The sequence below is a fragment of the Elephas maximus genome, chromosome 10 (assembly GCF_024166365.1).
Source record: "Elephas maximus indicus isolate mEleMax1 chromosome 10, mEleMax1 primary haplotype, whole genome shotgun sequence".
Taxonomy (NCBI): Eukaryota; Metazoa; Chordata; class Mammalia; order Proboscidea; family Elephantidae; genus Elephas; species Elephas maximus.
Window position 1 is genome coordinate 89884105 of NC_064828.1, and position 24484 is coordinate 89908588.

Below are 24484 nucleotides of genomic sequence, written 5' to 3' on the forward strand. Positions count from 1 at the left end.
TCGCCCCCGGCTCCGCCGGGTCCCCAGCGGGTGTGTGTGCCCGCTGTACACAGCAGGAGAGCAGTTACCCCTGCCAACCTTCACCCGCTCCCTCAAGAGAATCACGCCTCCCGCTAAATATGCTCTAACCCCGCCGGGCCCCGTCTTCTCCAAACTCCGCCTCCAACCGTGCCCTCGCGGCATGTTGCTCAAGGCCCTGCGCACAAAATGGCGGCGGGCGGTTCCTAGACCAACCACAGAGACGCCCGCCTTCCGCGGAGAGAGCGCCGGCCTTTTAGGAACGTCTCCGCCCCGGGCCCGCCTCGATTGCGGGCGGAGGGGCAAGGATTCTTCTCGAAGTGCCCTTCTAGGAGAGCAGCGCTCAGTCTCTGTGGTGCCGGGACGCCGAGCCAGGTCACGTGGCTGGCAGAGCGGCCGCGGAGGCGGGGGGGAGGAGAAATAGGCGGGAGGCCGGGGGTATTGCTCGAGACCGGCGACGGCAGGGTTGTCATGGAGCTGCGGGGCTGCGCTCGCGCATGCGCCACCTGACCCACAGGCCCGGTTGTGGAGCGGCGACCCCGGCCTTAGGTGAGAAAGGGAGGGCTGGGCGCGGAGGAGGAGAGCAGGGATGGCGCGACTTTAGAAGGTTTGTGGGAGGAGCGTCGGGAAAGAAGGTGGGAGCGGGGAAGAGAAGAAGGGGAGCGAGGTAGGTGAGAGGGAGACCCGGGGCTTTCGGGTGACCCGGGGGCCAAGTGGGGGAAGAGTGAGTGGTGTGTCCTTCCCCCAGTGTAGCTGGTTTTGCGGTGAGGGGCGGGGACTGCTTGCGAGAAGGCGTCGAGGGTAAGGGGGGAGCTGTGTGTGGGGAGGGGACTTGTGTGATGAGCAAGTGGGACCGTTAGGGCGGGTGGGCCCTGGTCTTGCCCCAGGGGCACCAGCCGGGCGGGGAGAGAGCCCGGAGGTCTGTAAGGCTCTGCGTAGAGGGGCAGGGAATGGGTAAAGGAGTGGGCACGGGGGCCGGTATCAGGGTGAGGGGCCCGGACCTCCAGTTTGGGGGTGCAGGCAGTGCCCCGTTCTGGGTCTGGGGCACAGGTGTGCTGTCTTTTATAGAGACCTGCTGTCACCCGCTTTGCTGAGTATTTCCCCTGGGTGGCCAGCATGCCAGGCACGGTGCCAGGGGGTGGAGGTGTGGGGGAGGAGGATAGGGCAGTGCCAAGTAAAGAGTTCGTGGTTAGTGGGCGGGTTGAGGGGACCTCTGAGCCCAGCCGGGGCACAGGCCGGAGCTAGGCTCCCTGTTATTACCCAAGTCTTGGCAGTAGTCATTGCTTGGGCGTTTGCCCTGGGAAGCTGGTGGTATGCCAGTCACAGCACAGTACGAGGTTTTGCCCAATTCTGCCCCGCTGATCTGGCAGGCTGGTGGATGCCTGGAGGGTGCTCATGCTGCCTGGCACAGATGCAGCGTGGGCTGGTGCGAATGGGTAGGTGGGCACTGTTACTGTGAACCCTTCTTGAAGCAGGAGATTTGAGGAAGTTCTTTAATCTGACCTCCTCTTTAAAGGGTGAATGGAGTGATCTGTGCTTGTTCCATACCTAGGAAATTGGATTCAGGACTTTTGAAATGAATTAGCAGCCAAGTTGGAGAATGAAAATGGGGAAGATGAAGATTAGAGTTTTTAGGTGGATGGTCCCCGCCCCCCCCCCATGGTATCTCTGAATATGCAGACCGAGAGAAAATGACTTCAGAGGAAACCTAGTAATATGTTTATAATTCTGAGATTACTTACGGTTTTTTGGATGGTAAGGCCTTTTTTTTTTTCTCATGGCCTGGTCACTTTATTGCATTGAAGCTTCTACTTGGTCTTTAACCTCACACCTGATATACACGTGACACATTTTAAAGGGAACACGAGCTCTTGGGAAATTTGCCAGGTGTCTATAAAAGGAAAGATCTGAGAACAGCATTTCAGATCCTTTTGTTGTAACACTTGGGTCTCCTTCTTATCGTAAACCCAAATCTCCAAAGAGATTGTTTGTGGATTAGAGATAGTGTAGCTCCTTTAATTTGGGTGGTTGATTTACCCCTGAGCAGGTGTAGGAGAGGTTTCGTTTTAAAAATAAGGGGCAGATTAGATGTTTATGATCTGGAAATGACCATGGTGGTTGGAAATGCAGAATCTTGACCTTCAAGCTGTTGGGGTATTTTGGTGACAGCCAAGCTGCTAGGGTTGTCAGACCTAGTAGGACAGAAGATTTGTTGGATTTTATTCTGTTGAGTACCTCACATGTCTTGCAGGGCTATTAATTGTGGAGGGCTGAGGTTGCAAAGATGAAAAAAACAAATCTTTGAGGTTGAGGACACAATTAGACTCTGATATAAAAAGTTCAAAAAGCGGCAAGAGCCAAGTGCTATGAAGCACTTAAAATTATACTTATTAATTATAGAACTTTCGTTAGAGTTTTATCTTATATTTATTTAAACAAACCTTTATATACCTATTAAATTGACTGAATTATGACTTACTGTGTTCTATGCTCTCTGGGAGCCTTTTGGACAGTGTGTCACATGTACACTCAGAGGAGGCCCAACTGGGTCAATTCTGACAGTTTTTGGAGTTTAAATTGAAGTCCTTCTAATGCAGAGTTTAGACACATGAAGAGCTGAGGTGTTTGTAAAAAAGTGTTAGTGGCTTCCAGTTGTGTCAGAAATGCAGAGATGACATAGGGTCTGAGCTCAGTAACCCATTTTTAACTCCTAGTCAGCTTATGAACATCTAACTTGTAAAGAATACTGAAGCAGAAAAAAATCAAGCAACTTCTGGAGGTTTTTGGACTTTGCCATTTGCATGGCTCTCAGTTTGAGAGCACTGATCATAAATGCCGTCACCGTCTGCTTCTCTGCTATTGAGGGCCTCGTTTGGTGCTTTGACTGATCGCTTCTGTTGTTCACTGGCTGATGGACCTCTTCAGAGCCACTTCTCAGACAGAAAGTGCCTTTCTCTCAGAGAGAAGTAGGGTTGATGTGGGATGTAGCCTTTCATGCCCACCTTACTTCAACCTTTCTGGAATGTTCAGGATTTCTCCTGCTTAAAAAGAACTTTACATAGAGCAGGGCCTTTCATATTTTTAATCCCTTTCACATCCAGAATAGCCAATTTACCATTCTAAAGTAGATCATGCATTCTTTATTTCCAACTACCACCATTTCCCTAAGATCAAAATTTTAGCATCTGTCCTTCTTTTAACCTATTTGCCAACATTTCTGTATTTTGATTTCACAATCAGTATTGTCCTGCAGATTCCCCGTGAGCCAGAATAAATTCCCGTGTATTTTCTGTAGCTCTGTTCACTACACTGTAATAATAGCAAAAGCCAGTTGCTGTTGAGTCGACTCCCAACTGATGGCAACCCTGTACGTGTCAGAGCAGAAATGTGCTTCGTAGGGTTTTCAATGACTTATTTTTCAGAAGCAAATCATCAGGCCTTTCTTTGCATGTGCCTCTGAGTGGACTCGAACCTCCAACCGTTTGGTTAGCAGCTGAGCATGTTAACCAGTTGCCCCACCCAAAACCAAAATCAATTGCCATTGAGCCGTTCTTGACTCCTAGCAACCCTGTAGGACAGAGTAGAACTGTCCCATAGGGTTTCCAAGGCTGTGACATTTATGGAAGCAGATGCCATCTCTTGCTCCTACAGAGCAGCCGATGGGTTGGAACCACCGACCTTTTGGTTAGCAGCTGCGCACTTAACAACTGCGCCATCAGGGCTCCCTTTCCACCCTGCAGGGACCCCTTTAGTAATAAGACTTTTTTATTGCCTTATCACAGGACTGTAGAAGACTTAATTGGGATGCTTCACCTAAAATACCTGTGAAATAATTGTGTTTAGTAAGATTATGTAAAACTTGGTCACGGTCTTAACTAGTTGAAGCTAACGTGAACGACCGTCCTAATCCACGTCAGCAGCGTGATCAGACTTGAATTAACCTGAGTGGCGTTCACAGCCACATCTATGTCCATCTTGAACACGCCTTCATTTCACTTTGGACAGTGTTATTTGTGGGAAAATTAAAACTATGCACAGTTTTTGCATTTCACACAAAAGAATCCTGATTTAATTAAAGATACAGTTTTACATTCTAGTCTTTTTTTTTTTTTTTTTTTTTAACTGGGTCTGCCACTTCGTAGCTGTCAAATAGACGTGGCTTTTGCACAGTGCTATGCAAGATGTGACAATCCTGTTGTCTGTCTTTTATGCCCATGGGGTTAAACGCGTGACCTCTCAACTCTTGAATGTTTTGATGTGAATTGAATGAGGAAGCCAGCCCCCTTGAATGTATTAGATATGGTTTAAAAGAATTTTTACTTAAAATTGTGTTTAAAATTCGGTCTTATTCAGACCAGGCAGTATTCTCTACAGTCTACTCCTATGGTGTACAGAACTTTGAGCAAGGGTGCTCCTGATCATCCTTGCGCTGTTGAATTTGAATACAGTGCAGTTCGTCAGGGAACGTGTGTTTCTACCCACTCAGAAGACCAGAAAGACAGAGTCATGACTGGAGTCTGAATTAAAATATCACCAGGCTTTGCTCACACCTACCCAGTTTCATTATCATTTTCCCTGTTGGCTCCTGTCTTAGTTATCTACTGCTGCTATAACAGAAATACCACAAGTGGATGGCTTCAACAAACGGAATTTTATTGTCTCACAGACTAGGAGGCTAGAAGTCCAAATTCAGGGCGCCAGCTCCAGGGGAAGGCTTTCTGTCTCTGTCAGCTCTGGAGGAAGGTCCTTGTCACCAATCTTCCCCCAGTCTAAGAGCTTCTCTGCGCAGGAACCCCAGATCTAAAGGATGCATTTTGCTTCTAGCGCTGCTTTCTGGGTGGTTTGAGGTCCCTATGTCTCCCGGCTTGCTTCTCTCTTTTATATCTCAAAAGAGATTAGTTCAAAACACAGCCCAATCTTGTCGATTGAGTTCTGCCTCGTTAACACAACTGTCACTAATCCTATCTCATCAACACCTTAGAGATAGGATTTATAACACATAGGAAAATCACGTGAGATAACAAAACGGTGGACAGTCACACAACACTGGGAATCATGGTCTAGCCAAATTGATACACAATTTGGGGGACACAGTTCAATCCACAACAACTCCTTATTCTCTTCATCGTCTCAGTATCCATGTGTTCTCATCATGCCAAACTTACAGCTGCCTTTCTTTGGTAACTCAAGTCGCCTTGAGATAAAAAACAAAAAACCCAAACCCATTGCCGTGGAGTAGATTCTGACTCATAGTGACCCTGTAGGACAGGGTAGAACTTCCTCATAGGGTTTCCAAGGCTGTAAATCTTTACAGAAGCAGACTGCCACATCTTTTTCCTGCTGAGTGGCTTGGCGGGGGGGGGGGGGGGGGGTTCAAACTGCGGACTTTTCAGTTAGCAGTTGAGCACTTCAGCCACTGTGTCACCAGGGCTCCTTCTGCCTTGAGATAAGGTATCTGGAACATTTTCAGCTTCTGTCCGCCCTTCAACTGATTTGTCTTTGTACTTTTAGACTAGTTTTGGGTCTGCTGTGGACTACTTGTGTGCCACTGGAACAAACCTAGGCTTTTCTTCTGGGCTCCAGTCATGTTTATCTGTCTGCCTACCAGCATCTCCACTTGGGTAATCCACGGTCACTTCGGACTCTATTTGGCCAAAATAAACCCTAGCTACCTCATCCAACTTCTTACTGTGTTCTTGACTCCTTAGCTTAGGAAATGACATGACACATACAATAACCAAATCCCGTCAAGCCAGCCACCTAAATATATCTCCAATCTGTTCATTTCTCTGCATCTCTACTGCTACCGCCTAAACTACCAAACCCATTGCCTTCGAGTCTGACTCATAGCGACCCTATAGGACATAGTAGAACTGCCCCATAGAGTTCTAAAGAGTGTCTGGTGGATTCTAACTGCCAGTCTTTTGGTTAGCAGCCATAGCAGGTAACCACTATACCACCAGGGTTTCCTAAACTACTGTGGTAACATTCAAATGATCTCAGTGCCGTTTTTGCTTCTCTCCAGTTCATTCTCCACCCAGCATCCAAAATGCTTTTAAAATGCAAATCTGATCATGTCAGTCTTTTGATTAAAATCCTTCCATGGCTTTTCATTGCTTTTAAGTTAATGTCTAAAGTCTTTAACGTGGGGTACAAGGCACTGCTTGTCTGTTCCCACCTACCTCTCTAGTGTCAGTACACAGCATTCGATGACCCCGTCTGCACGGTACTTCAGTCTCCCTGGCCTTTCAGCTCTGAGTATGCCAAGCTCCTTGATCCCTCAGGGCCCTCACACAGCCTGGGGCACACCACACCGCACCTGTCCTCCTTCACCTGGCTAACTCCTACTAACTTATCACACAGTGTCTAGCCACTTGTCCTTTCCTCAGGAAAGCCTTCCCTTTCTGGTTCCCCCAGACTATTAGCCACTCTTCTTCATAGCTCTTCTCCGTGGTTAAGAGCTATGGCTGCTAAGCAAAAAGTCAGCAGTTCGAATCCACCAGTCACTCCTTGGAAACCCTATGGGCAGTTCTACTCTCTCCTATGGGGTTGCTGGACTAGATGGCAACAGGTTTTTTTTTTTTTCTTCATAGCTCTTGTCAGAATTGTAGTTAATTAGGTGTGTGATTACTTGCTTAATGTCCGTCTCTCTCCCTAGACTGTAAGCTCCAGGAAGGTAGGGATTAGCTGAGCCTTAACTTCTTCCTCTGTAAAATGGGATAGCAACTGGTGGTGGTCATCATGAGGCTTAAGTGAGATAACGTTAACAACAACGTTATGAACTCACTTTTTATGTAATCAAGGCACTTTATTATGTATGATCTTATTAGCACATAACAGTTTTTTAAGCCAAAAAAAGTAAAAAAAAAAAAGTAGCATATGTAAATTAGGAGTTGTTTTTACTCTGTTCATTACCTCATCCAAAGAAGTGAGAGGTTAATTGAGAAACTCTACACCATGGGAGGTGGCAATAGGTCTTGAGCCTGCAAATGTATATCAGGAAAGCAAGCCTTCTCTGTCAGCATCAAGGTTACCGTTCCAAAAAGCCTAATAAAATGTGCCTTTGTTTGCAGCTTACAAAGCTTCCACTGAATGTGGTTTGTGTGCCTTGAATTTGTAATGGAATTAGGGGGCCGTGAGAGAACTGTGAATCTGTTTTTGGTTGGAAACCATTCTACTGTGTGGTAAACTTGAAGCCTTTGTCAATTGAGACTTCTGAAAAAATATAGTCAGAGTGGGCAAGGCCAGCCTCCTCTGCCCTTCCTGTGTGCCTCATTGTTTGAATCGCCTGTTTCAGCTCTGCAGGCCATGACTTCTGATGTAACTGTTGTCTTCGCAGGGCAATCCAGATGAAAAGAGCATTGGTGAATCTGCTTCCTGCCCAGTAAAACATGGAGAGGAAAAACCCAACCAGGGAGAGCCCCAGAAGACTCTCGGCCAAACTAGGCAAAGGGACAGAGATGAAGAAGGTGGCTCGTCAGCTCGGCATGGTGGCTGCAGAGTCAGATAAGGACTCAGGATTTTCAGGTTAAAAATACCTTATCCTTTGTACGTTGTAATGAGTGCTTACCAGAAAAATTTCCCCCCAAAACTCATTTGTGTGATAAGAATGGGAAGCTTTCCCACACAGGATGAATAACGGTTTATCCAGTCTATACAATGGTAATTTTGATGCCATGTGCAGTGCAGGTACCAGTCAAGGTAACCATGGGGCTAGTTCTGAAAGAATGACTTTACATCTTTTCTCAACTCAGATCCTCAACTTTAAATCTTCCACTTAGAACTATTGCAAGTGGTTACTGGGAAAAAAAATGAATACTCCTAACTCTGTTTTAGCTCGTTTTTCTTTGCAGTAGTCACATTGCAGGAAAAAAAAACTACCATGTGTTACCATGTAACAAATTGGCAAAATCCATTGCCATCCAGTCAATTCCAACTGATAGCGACCCTGTAGGACAGAATAGAACTGCCCCATAGGGTTTCCAAGGAGTGGCTGGTAGATTTGAACTGCCAACCTTTTGGTTAGCTGCTGTAGCTCTTAACCAGTGCCCAGCTAGGACGCCCAGTTAAACAAAAGCAGTATATAATTTATTAAGAAAACTTTTTTTGCTTAGAAAGTAATTTTGCTGAGTTAAACTCAGGCTTCCAGCTGAACCAGTTCGTTCTGGTTCAAACCATTGCTGAGAATTTGCATTTCTAATAAGTCCCCCCTACCCCCGCAAAAAAAAAAAAGAAAACCAAACCCATTGCCATGGAGTCCATTCCGACTCATAGCGAACCTACAGGACAGAGTTGAACTGCCCCATAGAGATTCCAAGGAGCGCCTGGCGGATTCGAACTGCCGACTTTTTGATTAGCAGCTGTAGTACTTAACCACTACACCACCAGGGTTTCTATTAAGTTCCCAGGTGATGCTAATGCTCAGTTCTGAGAACCACTAGTAGAGCAGTGGTTCTCAAAATTTATTATACATAAGAATCATCTGGGGAACTTGTTAAACTGTAGCTTCCGATTGATTCAGTATATCTGGGGGTGGAAATGCAAATTATTAGCGGGTTTGAACCAGTTTGAAGCCCTGGTTTAAACACACATTCCCTCATACTCTATTCCCCCGGTATCCATGGATTTTGTGTTTGAACTGTGAGCCACCTGGCCCAGTTCCAAACTTGAGTATCTGAGACAAGGGAGTAGAATGATTTTCCTTACTTACTTGTCTTAAACCTTTTCTGAAAGAGCTAGATGCATACCCAGTAAACCACTCAATTTTGTGCTGAGTCTCTCTTTTATCTCCAGATCTCAGGATAGTGGTTTCAGTATGGCTGTAGTGTCAACAGTTTTGGCACCAGGAATGCAGAGAGGTGATGCCAGGGCATTCTGGCTGGGTCAGCTTCCTGAGAGTAGAGCCCTCTTCTAGGGGAAGATTTATATTATCCAGGCTCACAGAGATGAATCGATCAGCCTTGTTGATTTATTAATTTATAGTGAGAAATGCAGCTTTCAGGAAAACAAGAACTCTCTCATCCTTAAAACCTAAACCAAACCCACTGCCGTTGAGTTGATTCCGACTCATAGCGACCCCATAGGGCAGAGTAGAACTGCCCCATAGAGTTTCCAAGGAGTGCCTGGCGGATCTGAAATGCCAATCTTTTGGTTAGCAGCCATAGCACTTAACCACTACGCCACCAGGGTTTCCCTCTCATCCTTAGGCTGGTGCATTTTCTCCCTGTAGACATGCTGCATGACAGACCTAATCATAAATAGATCGTTGCTCAGAGAGGAACAGAGCACTGACCAAGGGATTAGAATAAGAGGCACGAGTTGCCTGCCCAGTGTTAGGACAGGCCTGGGGAGGGCAGGCTAGCCTGTAGCCCTCGGGTTTTCCTTCTCTATCTCTTAGCATGGCTTCCCAAACTTGCTGCCTCATAAGGTGCATTCGAGGTGTTTGTAACAAATTCTGACCACTGGGTCCCTCTCCTGGAGATGCTGATTTAGGAGGTCTGAAGGGAAGCCTGGAGTCTAGGTTGGTTACAAGTGTCTTTGGTGATTCATATGATTAGGCAGGTGTGGGAAACATTGCAGAGCTAGTGTTCTTTTGTGTGTGTGTTTTAATATCTAGTTTGTTTTTGTCTGTTTCCCATACTACGGAGGCAATACATGCTCATGGTATAAACTCATAAAAGTACAAAGAAAAAAAAATTACCTATAATCGTATCACCCATTATTCTCAGTACTGTTGACATTATGGTACTTATGGCAATTTTGAGACATTGTAGAATATCATACAGTTGGGATATTTCTGATAGTTGCCTCATTCTCTATGTAGAAGTACATTAAAAAATATTGCACTGTTCAGATATAAGAAGGTATTAAAAATAATCAGAAATCATTATGTCCCACAGGCTCATAAAACAAAACAAGACTAAAGGGGCACACCAGCCCTGGGGCAGGGACTAAAAGGCAGGAGGGGACTGGAAAGCTGGTTATAGGGAACCCAAGGGAAAGTGTTGACATGCGGTAGGGATGTTAACCAGTGTCATAAAACAATATGTGTACTGTTTAATGAGAAACTAGGTTGTTCTGTAAACCTTCATCTAAAGTACAAAAAAAAAGGAATCATTATGTCCCAGAATATGGCTCCCATGAACGCCTCCAGCCACTCCTGGGCCAGATGCCAGTGATTTCATTGCTGCCTGAGTTATTATTCCACCTACCTTGGAGTGTGATGAAATTTGCAAAACCAAGTCAGTTTTTTTTTTCCCCACTTTAATTATCTTATCAACTTTTTATTTTGAAAAATCTCACACCTATAGGAAATTGAATGAATACCCCAGATGCCGTTCAGATCCACTGGTTTTCTCATTTTGCCATCTTTGCTTTCTCTCTTTCTATATACACATACATTTATTCACCTTGGAGTTCTAGACAGAATCTTGCTCTCACCCATTGTGCTGGATTCCCAATAGGCGCACTCAGCATGCACTTAGGACACCAACAAAGAATTACTTACAAGGATGCGGGTAGAGGGGGAACAATAAAGAAAGACAGATTTTAAACTTCAGCTTTGAATAACTTATCCAGAATTTTGCAGTTAGAAATTTTAGTTAAGAAGCAGTTTTAATTTCAGCGTGGATATAAAATGTGAGGCTTACAGATTTTCTCTTTTTTTTTTTTTTATTATAATTACATCTTGTGGTGCCCAAAGCTTCTAAAGGTCTTAATCCTGCCCTGGGTCACGTACTCCCCTCCCCCATCAACAACAGTTTCTAGAAGGGAATGAACTAACTTGAAGCCTTCACCTCATTTCGGTGGTAGACTGGTGATGACTACTTTGACAGGGACCCTAACTGACAGAGGCTTTTGTCTACAAGAGCATTAGAAAGGAAGTCAGGCTGCCCTAGGGCAGTGATTCTTAATCTTTTGGGATGAGGGAAGAGTTATGGATCCTGTTGAGAATCTGATGAAAGGTACAAACCCTCTCAGAAAAATTAATAAAAACACAGATCATAAATGTTACATTCCATTTTAAGGGGTTCATGGCTTTCTGGCAGCCAGGTTAAGAGCCCCTAGCCTAGAGCCTAAATGAACTGACCATTCTTCCGCCCACCAGATGGGAGCTCGGAATGTCTGAGCTCTGCAGAGCAGATGGAGTCCGAGGACATGCTGAGCGCCTTAGGCTGGAGCCGAGAAGACAGGCCAAGGCAGGGCTCCAAGACTGCAAACAATGCCTTCCCCACCCTGTCCCCCATGGTCGTCATGAAGAATGTGCTCGTCAAACAGGTGAGGAGGACCAACATCTCCTGAAGTCTTTGTGAGGTTTCTGAGCTTTCCTTATGAAAAGGCTTGCCCCCTCTGCCAACGAGAGATTTTAGAAACAGACTGCCAGAGCCATACTGTTGCGCCCTTTCTGTCCTGGGAGGAGGAGGTTACCTTCAACTACTGTCACTGCCTTAAAAATTAATACCAGAATCATGACGTGTTCTCATTTTTTGAGACACTAAGATTCCTTTATTTCTGTATCGTTTGTCCAAAGGGACCCCAAAATGCTTTAGTCATTTGTAAAGGAACCAAGCAGAAATGTCACTTCAGTGGTGCATTCTAACATATGGCAGTAGCACAGAATCGTGTTTTAATTTGAATTGCCTTAGGAAATGAGAAATGTAGGATGCATTTATTTGTTTCAGAGGTAGAGGCAGTTTCCGTGTTCTTACGTCACATTCTGAGCATCTTCTTAGTATTCAGCCAAAGCCATGTCATGAGTGACAAAGAAGCTGTTAGGTTTAGGTCTGACAATACCAGCAGCTGCCACACAGCATTGTTACAGAGTTGGAAAATATCTGTTTAGATATGAAAGAAAAGAGAGATTTAGATGAAAAGCCAAGCTAAACTCCACTGTTTGAGAACTCAATCATATGAACTTGGTCAAATTAGACTAGAGAAATCTGAAGAATTGAAAAGATTGATTTAAACCAAAGAATATTTAACCTTACCCTGTTTTACTCTGAGAACACATCACAATTCCCACATGGGTCCATTGAGGAGGCTGCTTGAAGATTGTGAAAGTTGAAATCTGGCTTTCTATAGTTGACCTTCCCACTTCACATAAAAAGGTTAGAAGAACGTGGCTGTAGTCCTACAGGAGACTAAAGTCTCAGCTATTGCCTAATTATTTCCGAGGAACACAAACTGATTAGAAGCTGTAGAAACAAGGTAGCCTCGCGAGTTAGGAAGAAGTATTTGAAGATTTTGGCTTGGCAGATCACATCTCAGCTGGTAGCACAGCTCCTCTTACTGAAATGAAAGGAGAGAATAAAGTCAGGAAATGGAGCCCAGATGAGATTGTTTTGGGTCTCCCAGTGCCTTGGCAGCAGCTTCTCCTGGGCTTCCTTTCCCCTGGCTGTTTTTCTCCCTGCCTTTCTCTCCATATCCCTTGTCACTCTTTATGTGTGTCTGTGTTTATATCCTTTCTTTGTTGTAGGCTAGACTGGCAGCTCCAGAAGGCTGAGAACAGCCCACAGTTAAGGAGTAAGTAGGCTTTTCCAGCAGAGCCACATTCTTCCTGACAAATGACCAGCCAGGAAGGCTGCTGGGCTCCATCAGGAAACCAGGGGATAAGTGGACCTGATGGAATAGTCCAGAGTTTGTTTTGTTTGAACATGATAGAGTTCAATACGTTCAAAATTAACATAATAATATACCTTTTAAAATCTCTGCCTGCTATGTAATATCTTGCTTACTGCCGCTTGATTTTAGGCGTTTCTACTTGAAGGTCTGATTCCAGTCCTGCCCCTAGACTGTTTGATCTTGCACACAGTTACGTAGCCACCATGGACCTCAGTGTCCTCATCTTTAACGTGAAGGCTTTATGTGAAATGATCCAAATCTAAAATTCTATTCCAGATTCCCTCAGATGATTTCCGTGTGAATAATACAATTTGTAAAATCTTAATAATTAGAACAAATGAGCTAAGTATGTGTTAGGACAGTGGATATAACAATAGCATTTGAAGAACAGTCCAGTAAAATCATCTTGGAAAAGTAATGGATTAGTTAATTTTTGGATCCATTTACCTTGTAGGTTACCCTTAGGGTATGAGTCTGATTTGGGGGGCAGCCTGAAGTTTTTGCTTTTGACTGAGCTGACCTAGGTTGAACTCTACTTTGAAATACTCCTGGGGTTTTGGATCTCCTTTGACAGGGAGGTGTAGTTTCCGGTCCCAGCACTGCTCGTCTGTGTGCATCCCAGGGTATATTTGGATACCAGGAGGGTTCCCGATCAGAGGGCTCTGGAACAGACTCTCCAGACTGTCCCAGTCGTTGCTTGGGAGATGGATTGTAGTTGGCCTGAAGTTCCTAGCCTGGTACCCAAGAAGCTGAGATACATGTGAAGTGGTCTGCCTGTGCTTGTGTGCATAGCTTTCTACAGCTAAATCAGATGGGTCCATGACCCCACTGAGAATAAGGACCTCTGTCAGGCACTCTATCTGCACGGCTTCATCTACACTCGTCTTTGGGCCCAGGTTGGAACTGGACTGGCCTTTAAATATTGGAGACAAGTATACAGGGCCTTCTTTATTAGACTTCCATCTGAATCAGTACCTGAAGAATGAAACTGTATAGTTGAAGAGTGACATAACAAAGATAGCGTAGCAGGATGGTTAAGGTAGGCTTTAGACAGAACATGGAATCCTGACCTCCTCACTTAGTAGCTGGGTGAGTTATTTCAGCTTTCTAAGCCTCAGCTTCCTGTTTGTGAAGGGAAATGGTAACTCCTCTGAGGTTGTTCCAAGGAGTAAGTGAGGTAGCCCATGCAGAGCATCACACGCAGTGCTAGCCTATAAGCCACACCCGAAACATGGCAGTGATTGTTGTTTTGAATGGTTTCATGATTGTTGGGTGTCACTGCCTTAAAAATGGACCCACAAATTCCTGCCAGTGTGTAACTTTATAATCAAAAACCGGTTTCAGGCAAAAGGTTCCAGGTGTAACTAAATGCAGATAGGCTTTGGTGTAAAGTCATTTTTATAGTCTTGAGATTATCATAGTTTAACTTACGCCAGGAAATTGTACCACCCATATTTTTATTGCCTCATTTATGACCTTAAGTACGTCATTATTTTAGCTATCTACAGTTTTTTTCCTGAGTAGTAGCGCTTTTTCCCATAAGAAAGGTTAAAAAAAAAAAAAAAAGGAATTGTGCTACCAAACACAAATAGATTTTCAAGCCACTTCTTTTCCAAGCCTGTTCTTGAGGGGCTGCCCTGTATGTAGAGGAAACTCTGTACCTGAGATTGTTAATGCCCGAGGATCTACTTTGCTTGCTCAGTGGGAGCTTCTGGCGTCTGTCCTTTCAGCAGGTCGTAAGTAGTGAGCCGCTCTCTCCCTCTGTTTTCAGGGCAGCGGCTCATCCCATCTCCAGTCCTGGACTGTCCAGCCTTCCTTTGAAGTGATCTCAGCACAGCCTCAGCTCTTGTTCCTTCATCCACCTGTACCCTCTCCCATCAGCCTGTGTCACGCTGGCGAAAAAAAGTCAGACTCCAGGAACTACCTGCCCATTCTGAATTCTTACACCAAAATAGCCCCACACCCAGGCAAAAGGGGCCTTTCACTCAGCCCAGAAGAAAGAGGGGGAAGTGGGATGCGGAAGAAAATCTGTACCGAGAGACTTGGGCCCAGCATGTCTTCCAGCGAACTGACCAAGCCTGGTGCTGTGCCGCCCAGCCCCTCGACGCCAGCACCACCCAGTGCCAAACTTGCCGAGGACTCAGCTCTGCAGGGCGTGCCCTCCCTGGTGGCAGGTGGAAGTCCACAGACTCTTCAGCCAGTATCCAGCAGCCATGTGGCTAAAGCTCCCAGCCTGACCTTTGCTTCTCCTGCCAGTCCTGTCTGTGCCTCAGACAGTACTCTGCATGGGTTAGAGAGCAGCTCTCCCTTGTCCCCGCTGTCAGCTAATTATAGCTCCCCTCTGTGGGCTGCAGAGCACCTCTGCCGAAGCCCCGATCTCTTTACAGAGCAGCGGCAGAGCAAACACAGGCGCTTTCAGAATACCCTGGTAGTCCTACACAAATCGGGTTTGCTGGAGATCACTTTGAAAACCAAGGAGTTGATTCGGCAGAACCAAGCAACTCAGGTGGAACTAGACCAGCTAAAGGAGCAAATCCAGCTGTTTATAGAGGCCACCAAGAGCAGGGCCCCTCAGGCGTGGGCCAAGCTACAGGCATCTTTAACATCTGGGTCCAGTCACACTGGCAGTGACCTAGAAGCTTTCTCTGATCATCCAGACATCTAGCACAGAAGGCATATTTTCCTGTTACTTGAGTGGTTCTTTTAACTCTTTTGCTGTTACCTACTCCTGTTCCCCAAAGGTTACATAGGAGCTTTTCCTTCTAAATTTAAACTGTTCCGCAGTTCACATATGAAGCCACGTGCCAGTACCTGGCTGCTGTCTTAACCTGTGGTCTATGCACAGATTCCGTATGCCTCCGCTCCACTGAGGGCCTCCGATTCAGTGTCCTTGAGTCCATTTTCTTTAGCCAGCAGGTACTGAGGTGGATCATGGGGCAAGGCAGGAGAGATGACTGTGTGGGGCTCCTGCAGCTGCCACCTCCCACTGTCCCACTCACTACCTGGATAAAGGGCAAAATGACACGGATAGGTGTACAGAGGGACACCTGTCAAGCCAGGGTGCGGGCGATTTAGGATGCCTTCATGACTCTTCCCTAAGAGGTATGTTTGCATCCCACAAAGCGTCTCGTGCCCATTGGGTGAAGCCTAAGATGCTTTGGGCACAGCTTGGGCCTAGGGTGCAAGCAGGTTAACCACTTACAACTTTGTTTTCTTAAACTTGAAGGTCAAGGGGAGAGGGTAGCACCATTTGACTCATGCTTTAATCACAAGTCAGATTTCTCTTAAAGTGGTAGGCAAAATACTTCAGATTTTTAAGGTATGGAAAGAGTGGAATCAGTAGTGTCTGGAATTTCATTTGATAGATTGCTTTTTTTACTTGGAACTTGAAGAAGGTAGAGAGGGTCAGCATCTTTTGGAGCTGGAAGAGTCTGGTGATGTATGCTTTTTTCTTCATTGGAAACAATGCAGCCTCTCTTTGTCTAAAAACCTTGAGGATAGCCTCAGTGTTTCCTGATAGTAGTATACGTTAACTCTCTGCCGCCTCTTTTTTTTCCCCCTTCATTTATGTAAAAAGGAAACCCTGGTGGCGTAGTGGTTAACCCTGGCTGCTAACCAAAAGGTTGGCAGTTTGAATCCACCAGGCGTTCCTTGGAAACCCAATGGGACAGTTCTACTCTGTCCTATAGGGTCACTGTGAGTTGGAATTGACAGCAACAGATTTGGTTTTGTTTTTAATGTAAAAAAGGAAAGAAGTGATAGTTACATTTGCTAAACTTAGGATTCAGTTAAACCATTCTGAGATTAGGATACAGAAGGCCACAGCAAACTGGAAAACATTCTTCTCATCCATTTTCTTTTCACATCCAAAGTTTTTGTTTGTTCATGTCAGAGTGACATGGAGCAATTGTGGAGCAGTCTCCTGTGTGTCTTTTCTGTTTTGGACATTGGCAACAAAGCCAGAGGGGTAGTGTTGGTTTATTCAAAGTTCATCTAGAAATGGGATGAGAATTTCCAGATGAGAAAATGAAAGTACACATTCTTTTCAGCTTCATTGTATAGGTAAACTAGATATCTAAGTAGTAAAGTTTCAGCCTTTGTTTTTATCCTTTCATTTAAAAATTTGCATTTTCTGGAAAATCTTTATCCTTTACAAATGAATAAAAAGTTCAATGTGAGCGGCTTCATCGTTACTGCAGGAAAAATGTTCTTGAAATTTTACCAAGGCCAGAAGTTAATGATCATCCTTACTCACCGGTTGCCATTGAGTCACAGTCACTCCTGACTCATGGCAACCCCGTGTGTGCCAGAGTAAGTACTCTACTCCATGAGGACTTCAGTAGCTGATTTTTTGGAAGTAGATTGCCTGGCCTTTGTTCCTAGGTGCCTCTGGGTGGACTCAAACCTCCAACCTCTCATTTAGAATTTGAATGCATTAACTGTTTACACCACCCAGGGTCTCCTCATATTTACTAGGTATAGTTATAATTCTAACATAGTTTAAAAATTATAGGGTTTCAAATTGCCTACACTTTGTTCTCACACATATATGGCTTGGATATGACTGATGTAGAAATATAAACTTCGTAAACTCTCTAGATTCTGCTGATCAATGCAGAAATACTACCTGCCGTCTGCTTTCTGAAAGGAGTGTAAAAATCGGGGCAAATGTGTCTTTCAGCAGACTCGGCTCCTTTAATATTTTTCTCTTGGCCCATTCTCTTTGCCTCCCCTGAATCCGTGTGATACTGTAGCAGCTCGACTCTGCACCATGCTAGGAAGCTTCCTTTTTGGCAGAATATGTTTGGCAGCAAAGCTATAGAGACAGGTGCCTTCAGAACAGCCTGGGCACCAGTCATGAGTCTTACTGAGTGTCAAAAATCTGAAAACACTTGCTGAGAACCAAATTTATTCCACAGGCAAAACCTTCTGTGGAGCTCTGAGTCTCTTGGACTCTTCTCCCTAGATGAAGGTTTACATTTTCCTTGCTGTCACGGTGAAGGATGATGAAAGCCATCGTCGGTCCTTGCTGTTGAGTGGCAGGGAGAAGCAGCACTGCCCCCTGCTCTTCTCTGATCTTGCAGCTCGGTACTGGAAGCTTCTCTAGGCTGTTAGCATGGGTGTTCTTTTCTTAGTGGAGCTGTAAGCAGGTGAAGCCAAGTAGAGAAGCTAGACCTTGGAAGGAGGGATCCGTTGAGGCCAGAATCCAGATTGGCAAATGGAGGAACCTCGGAGTTGACCAGAAAGGTCTCCATCGGTTGCACAAGGCTGTAAGTAGTAATGGTCTTGGCAATGCATGATCTGATCTGGTATGAAGTACTGTGGCAGAGCTACTGTTGCCTGAAAGTGAGAAGCCATTCTTAGCGCAGACCAACCCTGAAGAGAACTTTTGGCAGACTTTGTTGGCAGTGTTGAAATACATCTAGAAAAAGCTGCTGATTGAGTCGATTATGGGAATGGTGTTGAATGACATTTGTAATTTATTACACTCATTGCTTTTTGTTGATTATAGTATTGTCTGATTTTTCTTTACTGTGATTCCTTCAGCAGAAAAGTAACGTGTGCATACATTGAAGTGTTTTTCCAGCTATGGGTTGTGTAGGGTAGAAATTTATTTACCAAATGTGAATTCTTTTGACAAGTGTGAAGTTTTGTAGAAATTGACTGTGAAATATCAGAAAGAAATAAAAGTCACTTACTTGAAAACTATTTGGCCTTTTTGCTTTATACCTGCTTACAAATACTGAGTGAAATTTAGAGTAAATACTAGAGTTGATGTAAGTTCCAAACATATGTGCTCATGTCATTGGGAGTTTTGGGATTAGATACTGAACTTGTGGAAATTCATTGTTGAGACTTTGATTGGTGTGAATTCAAAAGGAAATGCAGGCAGTCTGAATGCAAATGTACAGTCCAGTGGTCCCTAGATTTTTGGAAGTTTATATTGGGTAGGTTGGGAAGAATGAACACATCTCAATGATTTTGTCCATCTGATCTGAACACTTCCACCATTAGAAGTTTTAAATGATAAAACTACAGTTGTATGCTGGAGTAAACTACAGACGCATTAAGTGAAGTTCCCTCTGCGATAGAGGTCCTTAGCACGTACATCTCCCAGCCTTCCTCCTGCTGCTTAGGGCTGATTCCTAAAGCTCTGCTCCTCCTCAGGGTTCACTAGAGTCTCAACAGGGAGCTGATGTGGCATCTTCTCTGCTCCCCGAGGCCAGTCAGGAACCCCTTCCCCCCCACCCCAGGTTTTTTAAGATGCTGGGGAGATAAAAAATTTGTCCTCGCTGAAAGGCCTGGGGTGGGGGTGCCACAGTCCAATTCTTACAGCATTATTTCTGTCCTACACGATATTCTAAGTGACTTAAAAATAATAGCTGTGTGACTTTATAAAAATTAAAATGGGGTAAAAATGGCTAGACAAGGCATCTCCTGAAGTGAAGCGAATCATTCTTCCCTAAGAAATGGAATCCAGAGAAGCGACATCACGTAAAAAGTGGATCCCTCGAGGCTAAGGAAAACCCAGCGATTTGAGTTGTAGCCCTGGCCCCTCACATGATCCCTGGAAATCTTTGTCCTTCTAGGACTGTCTGCTGTGAAGGCGCCTGCCTAGTCTACACCTGGCATGGCATCCCCACAGGTCGTAGCTTTGTGTGAGGGGGTCTGGAGACCTGCACTCAGGTGCCGTATTCCCTACTCACTAACTGGGTGACTGGGCAAGTCACTTAACCTCTAGGTGTCCTTCTCAGCTGAATAATAAAAAATTTGAACTCTTCCAAGGCTCTTCCCAGCTCTAGCCCTTTGTAAGGTGCATTATTTGTGTTACAGGTGAGCTGTAAAGTTAATAGGTTTTAAAAAAACCAAAAACCTGAGGTGCCTAGAAAAGAGGTTTTTAGTGTTCAGGTAAGCTGATTTCCTGTGACAGTGTTCTGTCAGGTCTTTGACTTCTTACATGTGACTCAGGGCAGGAGCGTCTTGCCGGTCTGCACTGGCTTTGCCTTGTGATTATGGTTGCAGCTAACATGGATCCGCTACTTCCCACATAAAGACTGCTCTGAACCAAAGAATTCTTATTCACCCAAAAGGAGGATTATTTGGAATTAAATCATGTCTTTCCCTGGTCAGTCATTTCCAAAAAATCTTTCCACCTGAGGTGAAGGACGTAACTGGTTTGATATTTAGAAAGTATGTCAATTAACTTTTGTTGCCTTCCAGAGTTCTTGCCCCACCAGGGGCAGATTAACCAGTAAGCACCATACGCACTGGCTTACTTGTGTTTACTTACTCATCCGTAGTGCACAATTTCATGTGGGTTTCACCCCATCTTTGACATGGTGAAAAACAGGTGAAATTGTGCACTACAGATGAGTAAGTAACCACAGGTAAGCCCCTGCATACCTTGCTTATTGGGTAACCCATCCCTGCCCCCACAACCAGGGGTGGTATTTCTGCATGTGTTAGAAGGAGCCTCTTGGGTCGAGTTTAATATTTGTCACTGTAAGTAGTCACAGACTACGTAGATGCTATGGCACTCTGAGGTCTTTATTCTGGTCCCAGCCTTCTGTGTGTCATGCTTCTCCACACTGAAGGAGAGATGAGAGATGAAAAGAGGTCTGCCCGGGTGACATGTCATGATCAGAGTGCCTGGGGAGGAAAAGGCAGCAGGAAGCAGCCAACATGTCCTGGCTCTTGCAGTCTTTTTCTCTGCTACCTCCTTTTATCATAGAGGAGGGGGCGGGGTGATCCCTGCTGCTCACTTGGCATCCTGAGATTCTGGTGAGGTGCAAAAATAATGTCTCTTCATATTTCAAAGTTGCTTTTCAGAGTAAACCTACCTCGCTGCATGCAAACCAAGTGATGGCATTCAGCCCCTTGAGGGTTGTTATTTGCTTGGAATAACTGACCATCTTCTACCAAAACTCATTTACAGCTAATGGGAAGAGAGTAGATATCAACCCAGGACAGGTTAGTCTTTGGCTAGCTTCCTGGAAAGAGATGTTCTGTGGATCCGTGAAGTCCTCTCACCGCTTTGTTACAGGACTTCTTTCTTCTCTGAATTCCTCCTCCATCCGTAGAAAACGTGGTTTTCCTATCTCGTTCCCTTTCTGATTGATGGTTATGCAAGGCATTAGAGAATTGCTTGAAAGAACAGTCTGCATGGTTTCAGCCTCAAATTACAGCAGCTGGAGGAGATGAGCAAGAAAAAGAGAAAAGCCTGTGGAGTATGGAGTTAACACGGCGAGTGGGTGGGTGGAAGCTGTTAGGAAATGAAGGGAAATAACTGAAAGGATCCCGAGGCCAGCCGCGTGAGGGCCCCAGTCAGGTTGAATGATCAGCTTTCTGAGCGAGACCATCAGAGTGATGGGAGAGCTGCCTTTTAATTTTCCTAAAGACTCTACCTCAGACATTGCAGTGGCCCCAGAGGGTGCTTCTTGTTCTGGTAAATGTCTCTGTCACAGAGGTGCCCAGGGCCTCCGTTCTGCAGGAGCAGCCCATAGGACTTTGCCTGCTGTATGGGGCAGCGGGGCACGCTTGGCGAGGGCCTGTCTACATTTAGGGGTGAGAGAGCCGCAGCTCCAAGTTCTAGCTGAACAACCAGGCAGGAATATCAGGACCTGCTACTGCTCGTAAGTGGTGAAACCAAAATAACCTTTCTACAGAGAGCTGGGTTGAAATCACCATCGCCACAAATTAACAAGCTGCCCCAAAGTTAGACGAAACATGAAGTGACACACAAACAGAAAACTGCACCCTCAGCAGGTCCTGCATCATCTTCACCGGCTGGCTGCAGGAAAACCTGGCTCAGGAGGCCTAGAGATCCTCCAGGTGAAGGTTTAGTTCTGATTTCCCTCTCGCTGTAGCAAGGCTTCTGGGCTTCTTCTCACTTGTCACTGGGCAGCTTAGGAGATGCAAATGAGTGTCCGCTTGAACACAGAGGAAGGGCAGTGAACTGCCAGAACAAAGAGGCCAGGATACTACAGCAGACACCGCAGTGACAGGCTTGGTTTGGACAGCGTGTTTTCTCGAATGTCCCCTGTACTCCAGCAGGCCGGGAGGGACCAGGCTAACTTTAAGGTGAAAGCATTTTTTTTTTTTTACTAAAAGAGTCTTGAAGTCAATGCTTGTCTAGCCAATATGTGTGTAGAAGGACTGTGTTGCTTGTATTTTTGGAGCCTTTTACAAGCATCAGCTTTGCTGAGAAGCTCCCAGGTAGTAAGTTACTAATATTGCTGATGGTACTAGTCAGGTTTGGCTGCAGTGACAATGCAGGACTGGTGTCCTGCCGCTTAGGAAATGTGGGAGAGCATGCACTGGGTGGTAGTATCACTGCCATGCTTTTTTTTTTTTTTAAAGGAAAAAATGATTCTGGGACCCACAGGGTTAGAGGTGAGCAGGTACCAACCAGCAGAGGTCAACCCCAGGGAAGCCCCCACTTGGAGGATCTATAAAATTTCTTAACCATGTGGTCCTCATCACAGGGTCTTTTTTTTTTTTTTTTTAATTGTGCTTTAAGTGAAAGTGTACAAATCAAGTCAGACTCTCATACAAAAATTTATAAACACCTGGCTATATACTACTCCTAATTACTCTCCCCCTGATAAGACAGCATACTCCTTCCCTCCACTCTCTCTTTTCCTGTCCATTCTGCCAGCTTCTGCCCTCCTCAGCCCTCTCATCTCCCCTTCAGACAGGAGATGCCAGCATAGTCTCAAGTGTCTACTTGATCCAAGAAGCTCATTCTTCACCAGTTATCATTTTCTATCCCATAGTCCAGCCCCATCCCTGTCTGAAGAGTTGGCTTTGGGAGTGGTTCCTGTCTTGGGCCAACAGAAGGTCTGGGGACCATGACCTCCAGGGTCCTTCTAATCTCAGTCAGACCATTAAACCTGGTCTTTTTACGAGAATTTGGGGTCTGCATCTGCACTGCTCCCTCAGGGGTTCTCTGTTGTGTATCCCTGTCAGAGCAGTCATCGGTTGTAGCCGGGCACCATAGTTCTTCCAGTCTCAGGCTGACGTGGTCTCTGGTTTATGTGGCCCTTTCTGTCTCTTGGGCTCATAATTACCTTGTGTCTTTGGTGTTCTTCATTCTCCTTTGCTCCAGGTGGGTTGAGACTAATTGATGCATCTTAGATGGCCGCTTGCTAGCGTTTAAGACCCCAGATGCCACTCTCCAAGGTGGGATGCAGAATGTTTTCTTAATAGATTTTATTATGCCAGTTGACTAAGATGTCTCCTGAAACCATGGTCCCCAAACCCCCACCCCTGCTACCCTGGCCTTCAAAGCATTCAGTTTATTCAGGAAACTTCTTTGTTTTTGGTTTAGTCCAGTTGTGCTGACCTCTCTTGTATTGTGTGTTGTCTTTCCCTTCACCTAGAATAGTTCTCATCTACTGTCTAATTAGTGAAAACCGCTCTCCTTCCCTCCCTCCCCGCTCTCGTAACCATCAAAGAAAATTTTCTTCTCTGTTTAAACTATTTCTCAAGTTCTTATAATAGTGGTCTTATACAATATTTCCTTTTGCAGCTGACTAATTTCACTCAGCATAATGCCTTCCAGATTCCTCCATGTTACGAAATGTTTCACAGATTAATCATTGTTCTTTATCTCATCACAGGGTTTTTCATACACACCCCAAAATAATTTTGTAACATTCTCAAACACTGACCATGTCCATTTCTGCTGAAAATTTTTGTAATTGTAAAAGCTTACTTAAGGAGCTCTGGTGGCACAATGGTTAAGTGCTCAGCTGCTAACTGAAAGGTCAGTGTTACGAACCCACCAGGTGCTCCACAGGAAAAAGATGTGGCCGTCTGCTTCCATAAAGATTATAGCCTTAGAAACCCTATGGGGCAGTTCTACTCTGTCCTTTAGGGTCGCTGTGAGTTGGAATCGACCTGATAGCACACAAAGCTTACTTGACCAAGGCATCGTCATTGTTATTTCAGGGTAACGTATACAATTAAATGGTTTATGTTTCACTCAACACAGTAATGTCTAGGTGCTGAGCTAGTTGGAGGGTAAAATGGTTGATGAAACCAATGGTTATACTTATAGTCTAGTGGGAGGGTAGCAATGACTACCAGCCAATCTCCTCTTCAATGGTTTTGGTCTTACTGCCATTGCCACCGAGTTGATTCCAACTCATAGTGACCCTATAGGACAGACTAGAACTGCCCCGTAGAGTTTCCAGGGACCGCCGGGCAGATTCAAACTGCTGACCTATTTTTTTCTTTAGATTTTTATTGTGCTTTAAGTGAAAGTTTACAAATCAAGTCAGTCTCTCCTACAAAAATTTATATACGCCTTGCTGTATACTCCTAATTGCTCTCCCCCTAATGAGACAGCCTGCTCCTTCCCTCCACTCTCCCTTTTCATGTCCATACCGCCAGCTTCTGACCCCCTCTACCCTCTCATCTCCCCTCCAGATAGGAGATACCAACATAGTCTCAAGTGTCTACTTGATCCAAGAAGCTCATTCTTCACCAGCATCTTTTTCTATCCCATTGTCCAGTCCAATTCCTGTCTGAAGAGTTGGCTTTGGGAATGGTTCCTGTCTTGGGCTAACAGAAGGTCTGGGGGCCATGACCACCAGGGTCCTTCTAGTCTCCGTCAGTCCATTAAGTCTGGTCTTTTTATGAGAATTTGGGGTCTGCACCCCACTGCTCTCCTGCTCCCTCAGGGGTTCTCTGTTGTGTTCCCTGTCAGGGCAGTCATAGGTTGTAGCCAGGCACCATCTAGTTCTTCTGGTCTCAGGCTGACGTGGTCCCTGGTTTATGTGGCCCTTTCTGTCTCTTGGGCTTATAATTACCTTGTGTCTTTTGTGTTTTTCATTCTCCT

The 24484-nt window shown here is 45.2% G+C and overlaps 1 protein-coding gene across 3 annotated transcripts; it reads left to right on the forward strand.

Annotated features, from left to right (window-relative positions):
• Positions 1 to 245: 245 nt before the first annotated feature.
• Positions 246 to 18317, forward strand: CIPC (CLOCK interacting pacemaker). 3 transcript variants are annotated; one of them, XM_049898559.1, is made up of 4 exons: positions 246 to 567; positions 7358 to 7545; positions 11126 to 11295; positions 14411 to 18317. In XM_049898559.1, the coding sequence occupies exons 2-4, from the start codon at positions 7410 to 7412 to the stop codon at positions 15302 to 15304; spliced, it is 1200 nt and encodes a 399-aa protein (XP_049754516.1). In that variant the 5' UTR covers positions 246 to 567; positions 7358 to 7409; the 3' UTR covers positions 15305 to 18317. The 3 variants fall into 3 exon arrangements, with proteins under 3 accessions (XP_049754516.1, XP_049754518.1, XP_049754517.1); XM_049898561.1 differs by lacking the exon at positions 246 to 567 and adding an exon at positions 663 to 685; XM_049898560.1 differs by lacking the exon at positions 246 to 567 and adding an exon at positions 730 to 819.
• The last annotated feature ends 6167 nt before the right edge of the window (positions 18318 to 24484 follow it).

Excerpts from the sequence above, each read along its gene's own strand:
- CIPC (XM_049898559.1), top strand. The coding sequence starts at position 7,410 with ATGGAGAGGAAAAACCCAACCAGGGAGAGCCCCAGAAGACTCTCGGCC. Across the intron at positions 7,546-11,125 it reads TAAGGACTCAGGATTTTCAG|ATGGGAGCTCGGAATGTCTG; the intron begins GTTAAAAATACC and ends TCCGCCCACCAG. Across the intron at positions 11,296-14,410 it reads AGAATGTGCTCGTCAAACAG|GGCAGCGGCTCATCCCATCT; the intron begins GTGAGGAGGACC and ends CTCTGTTTTCAG.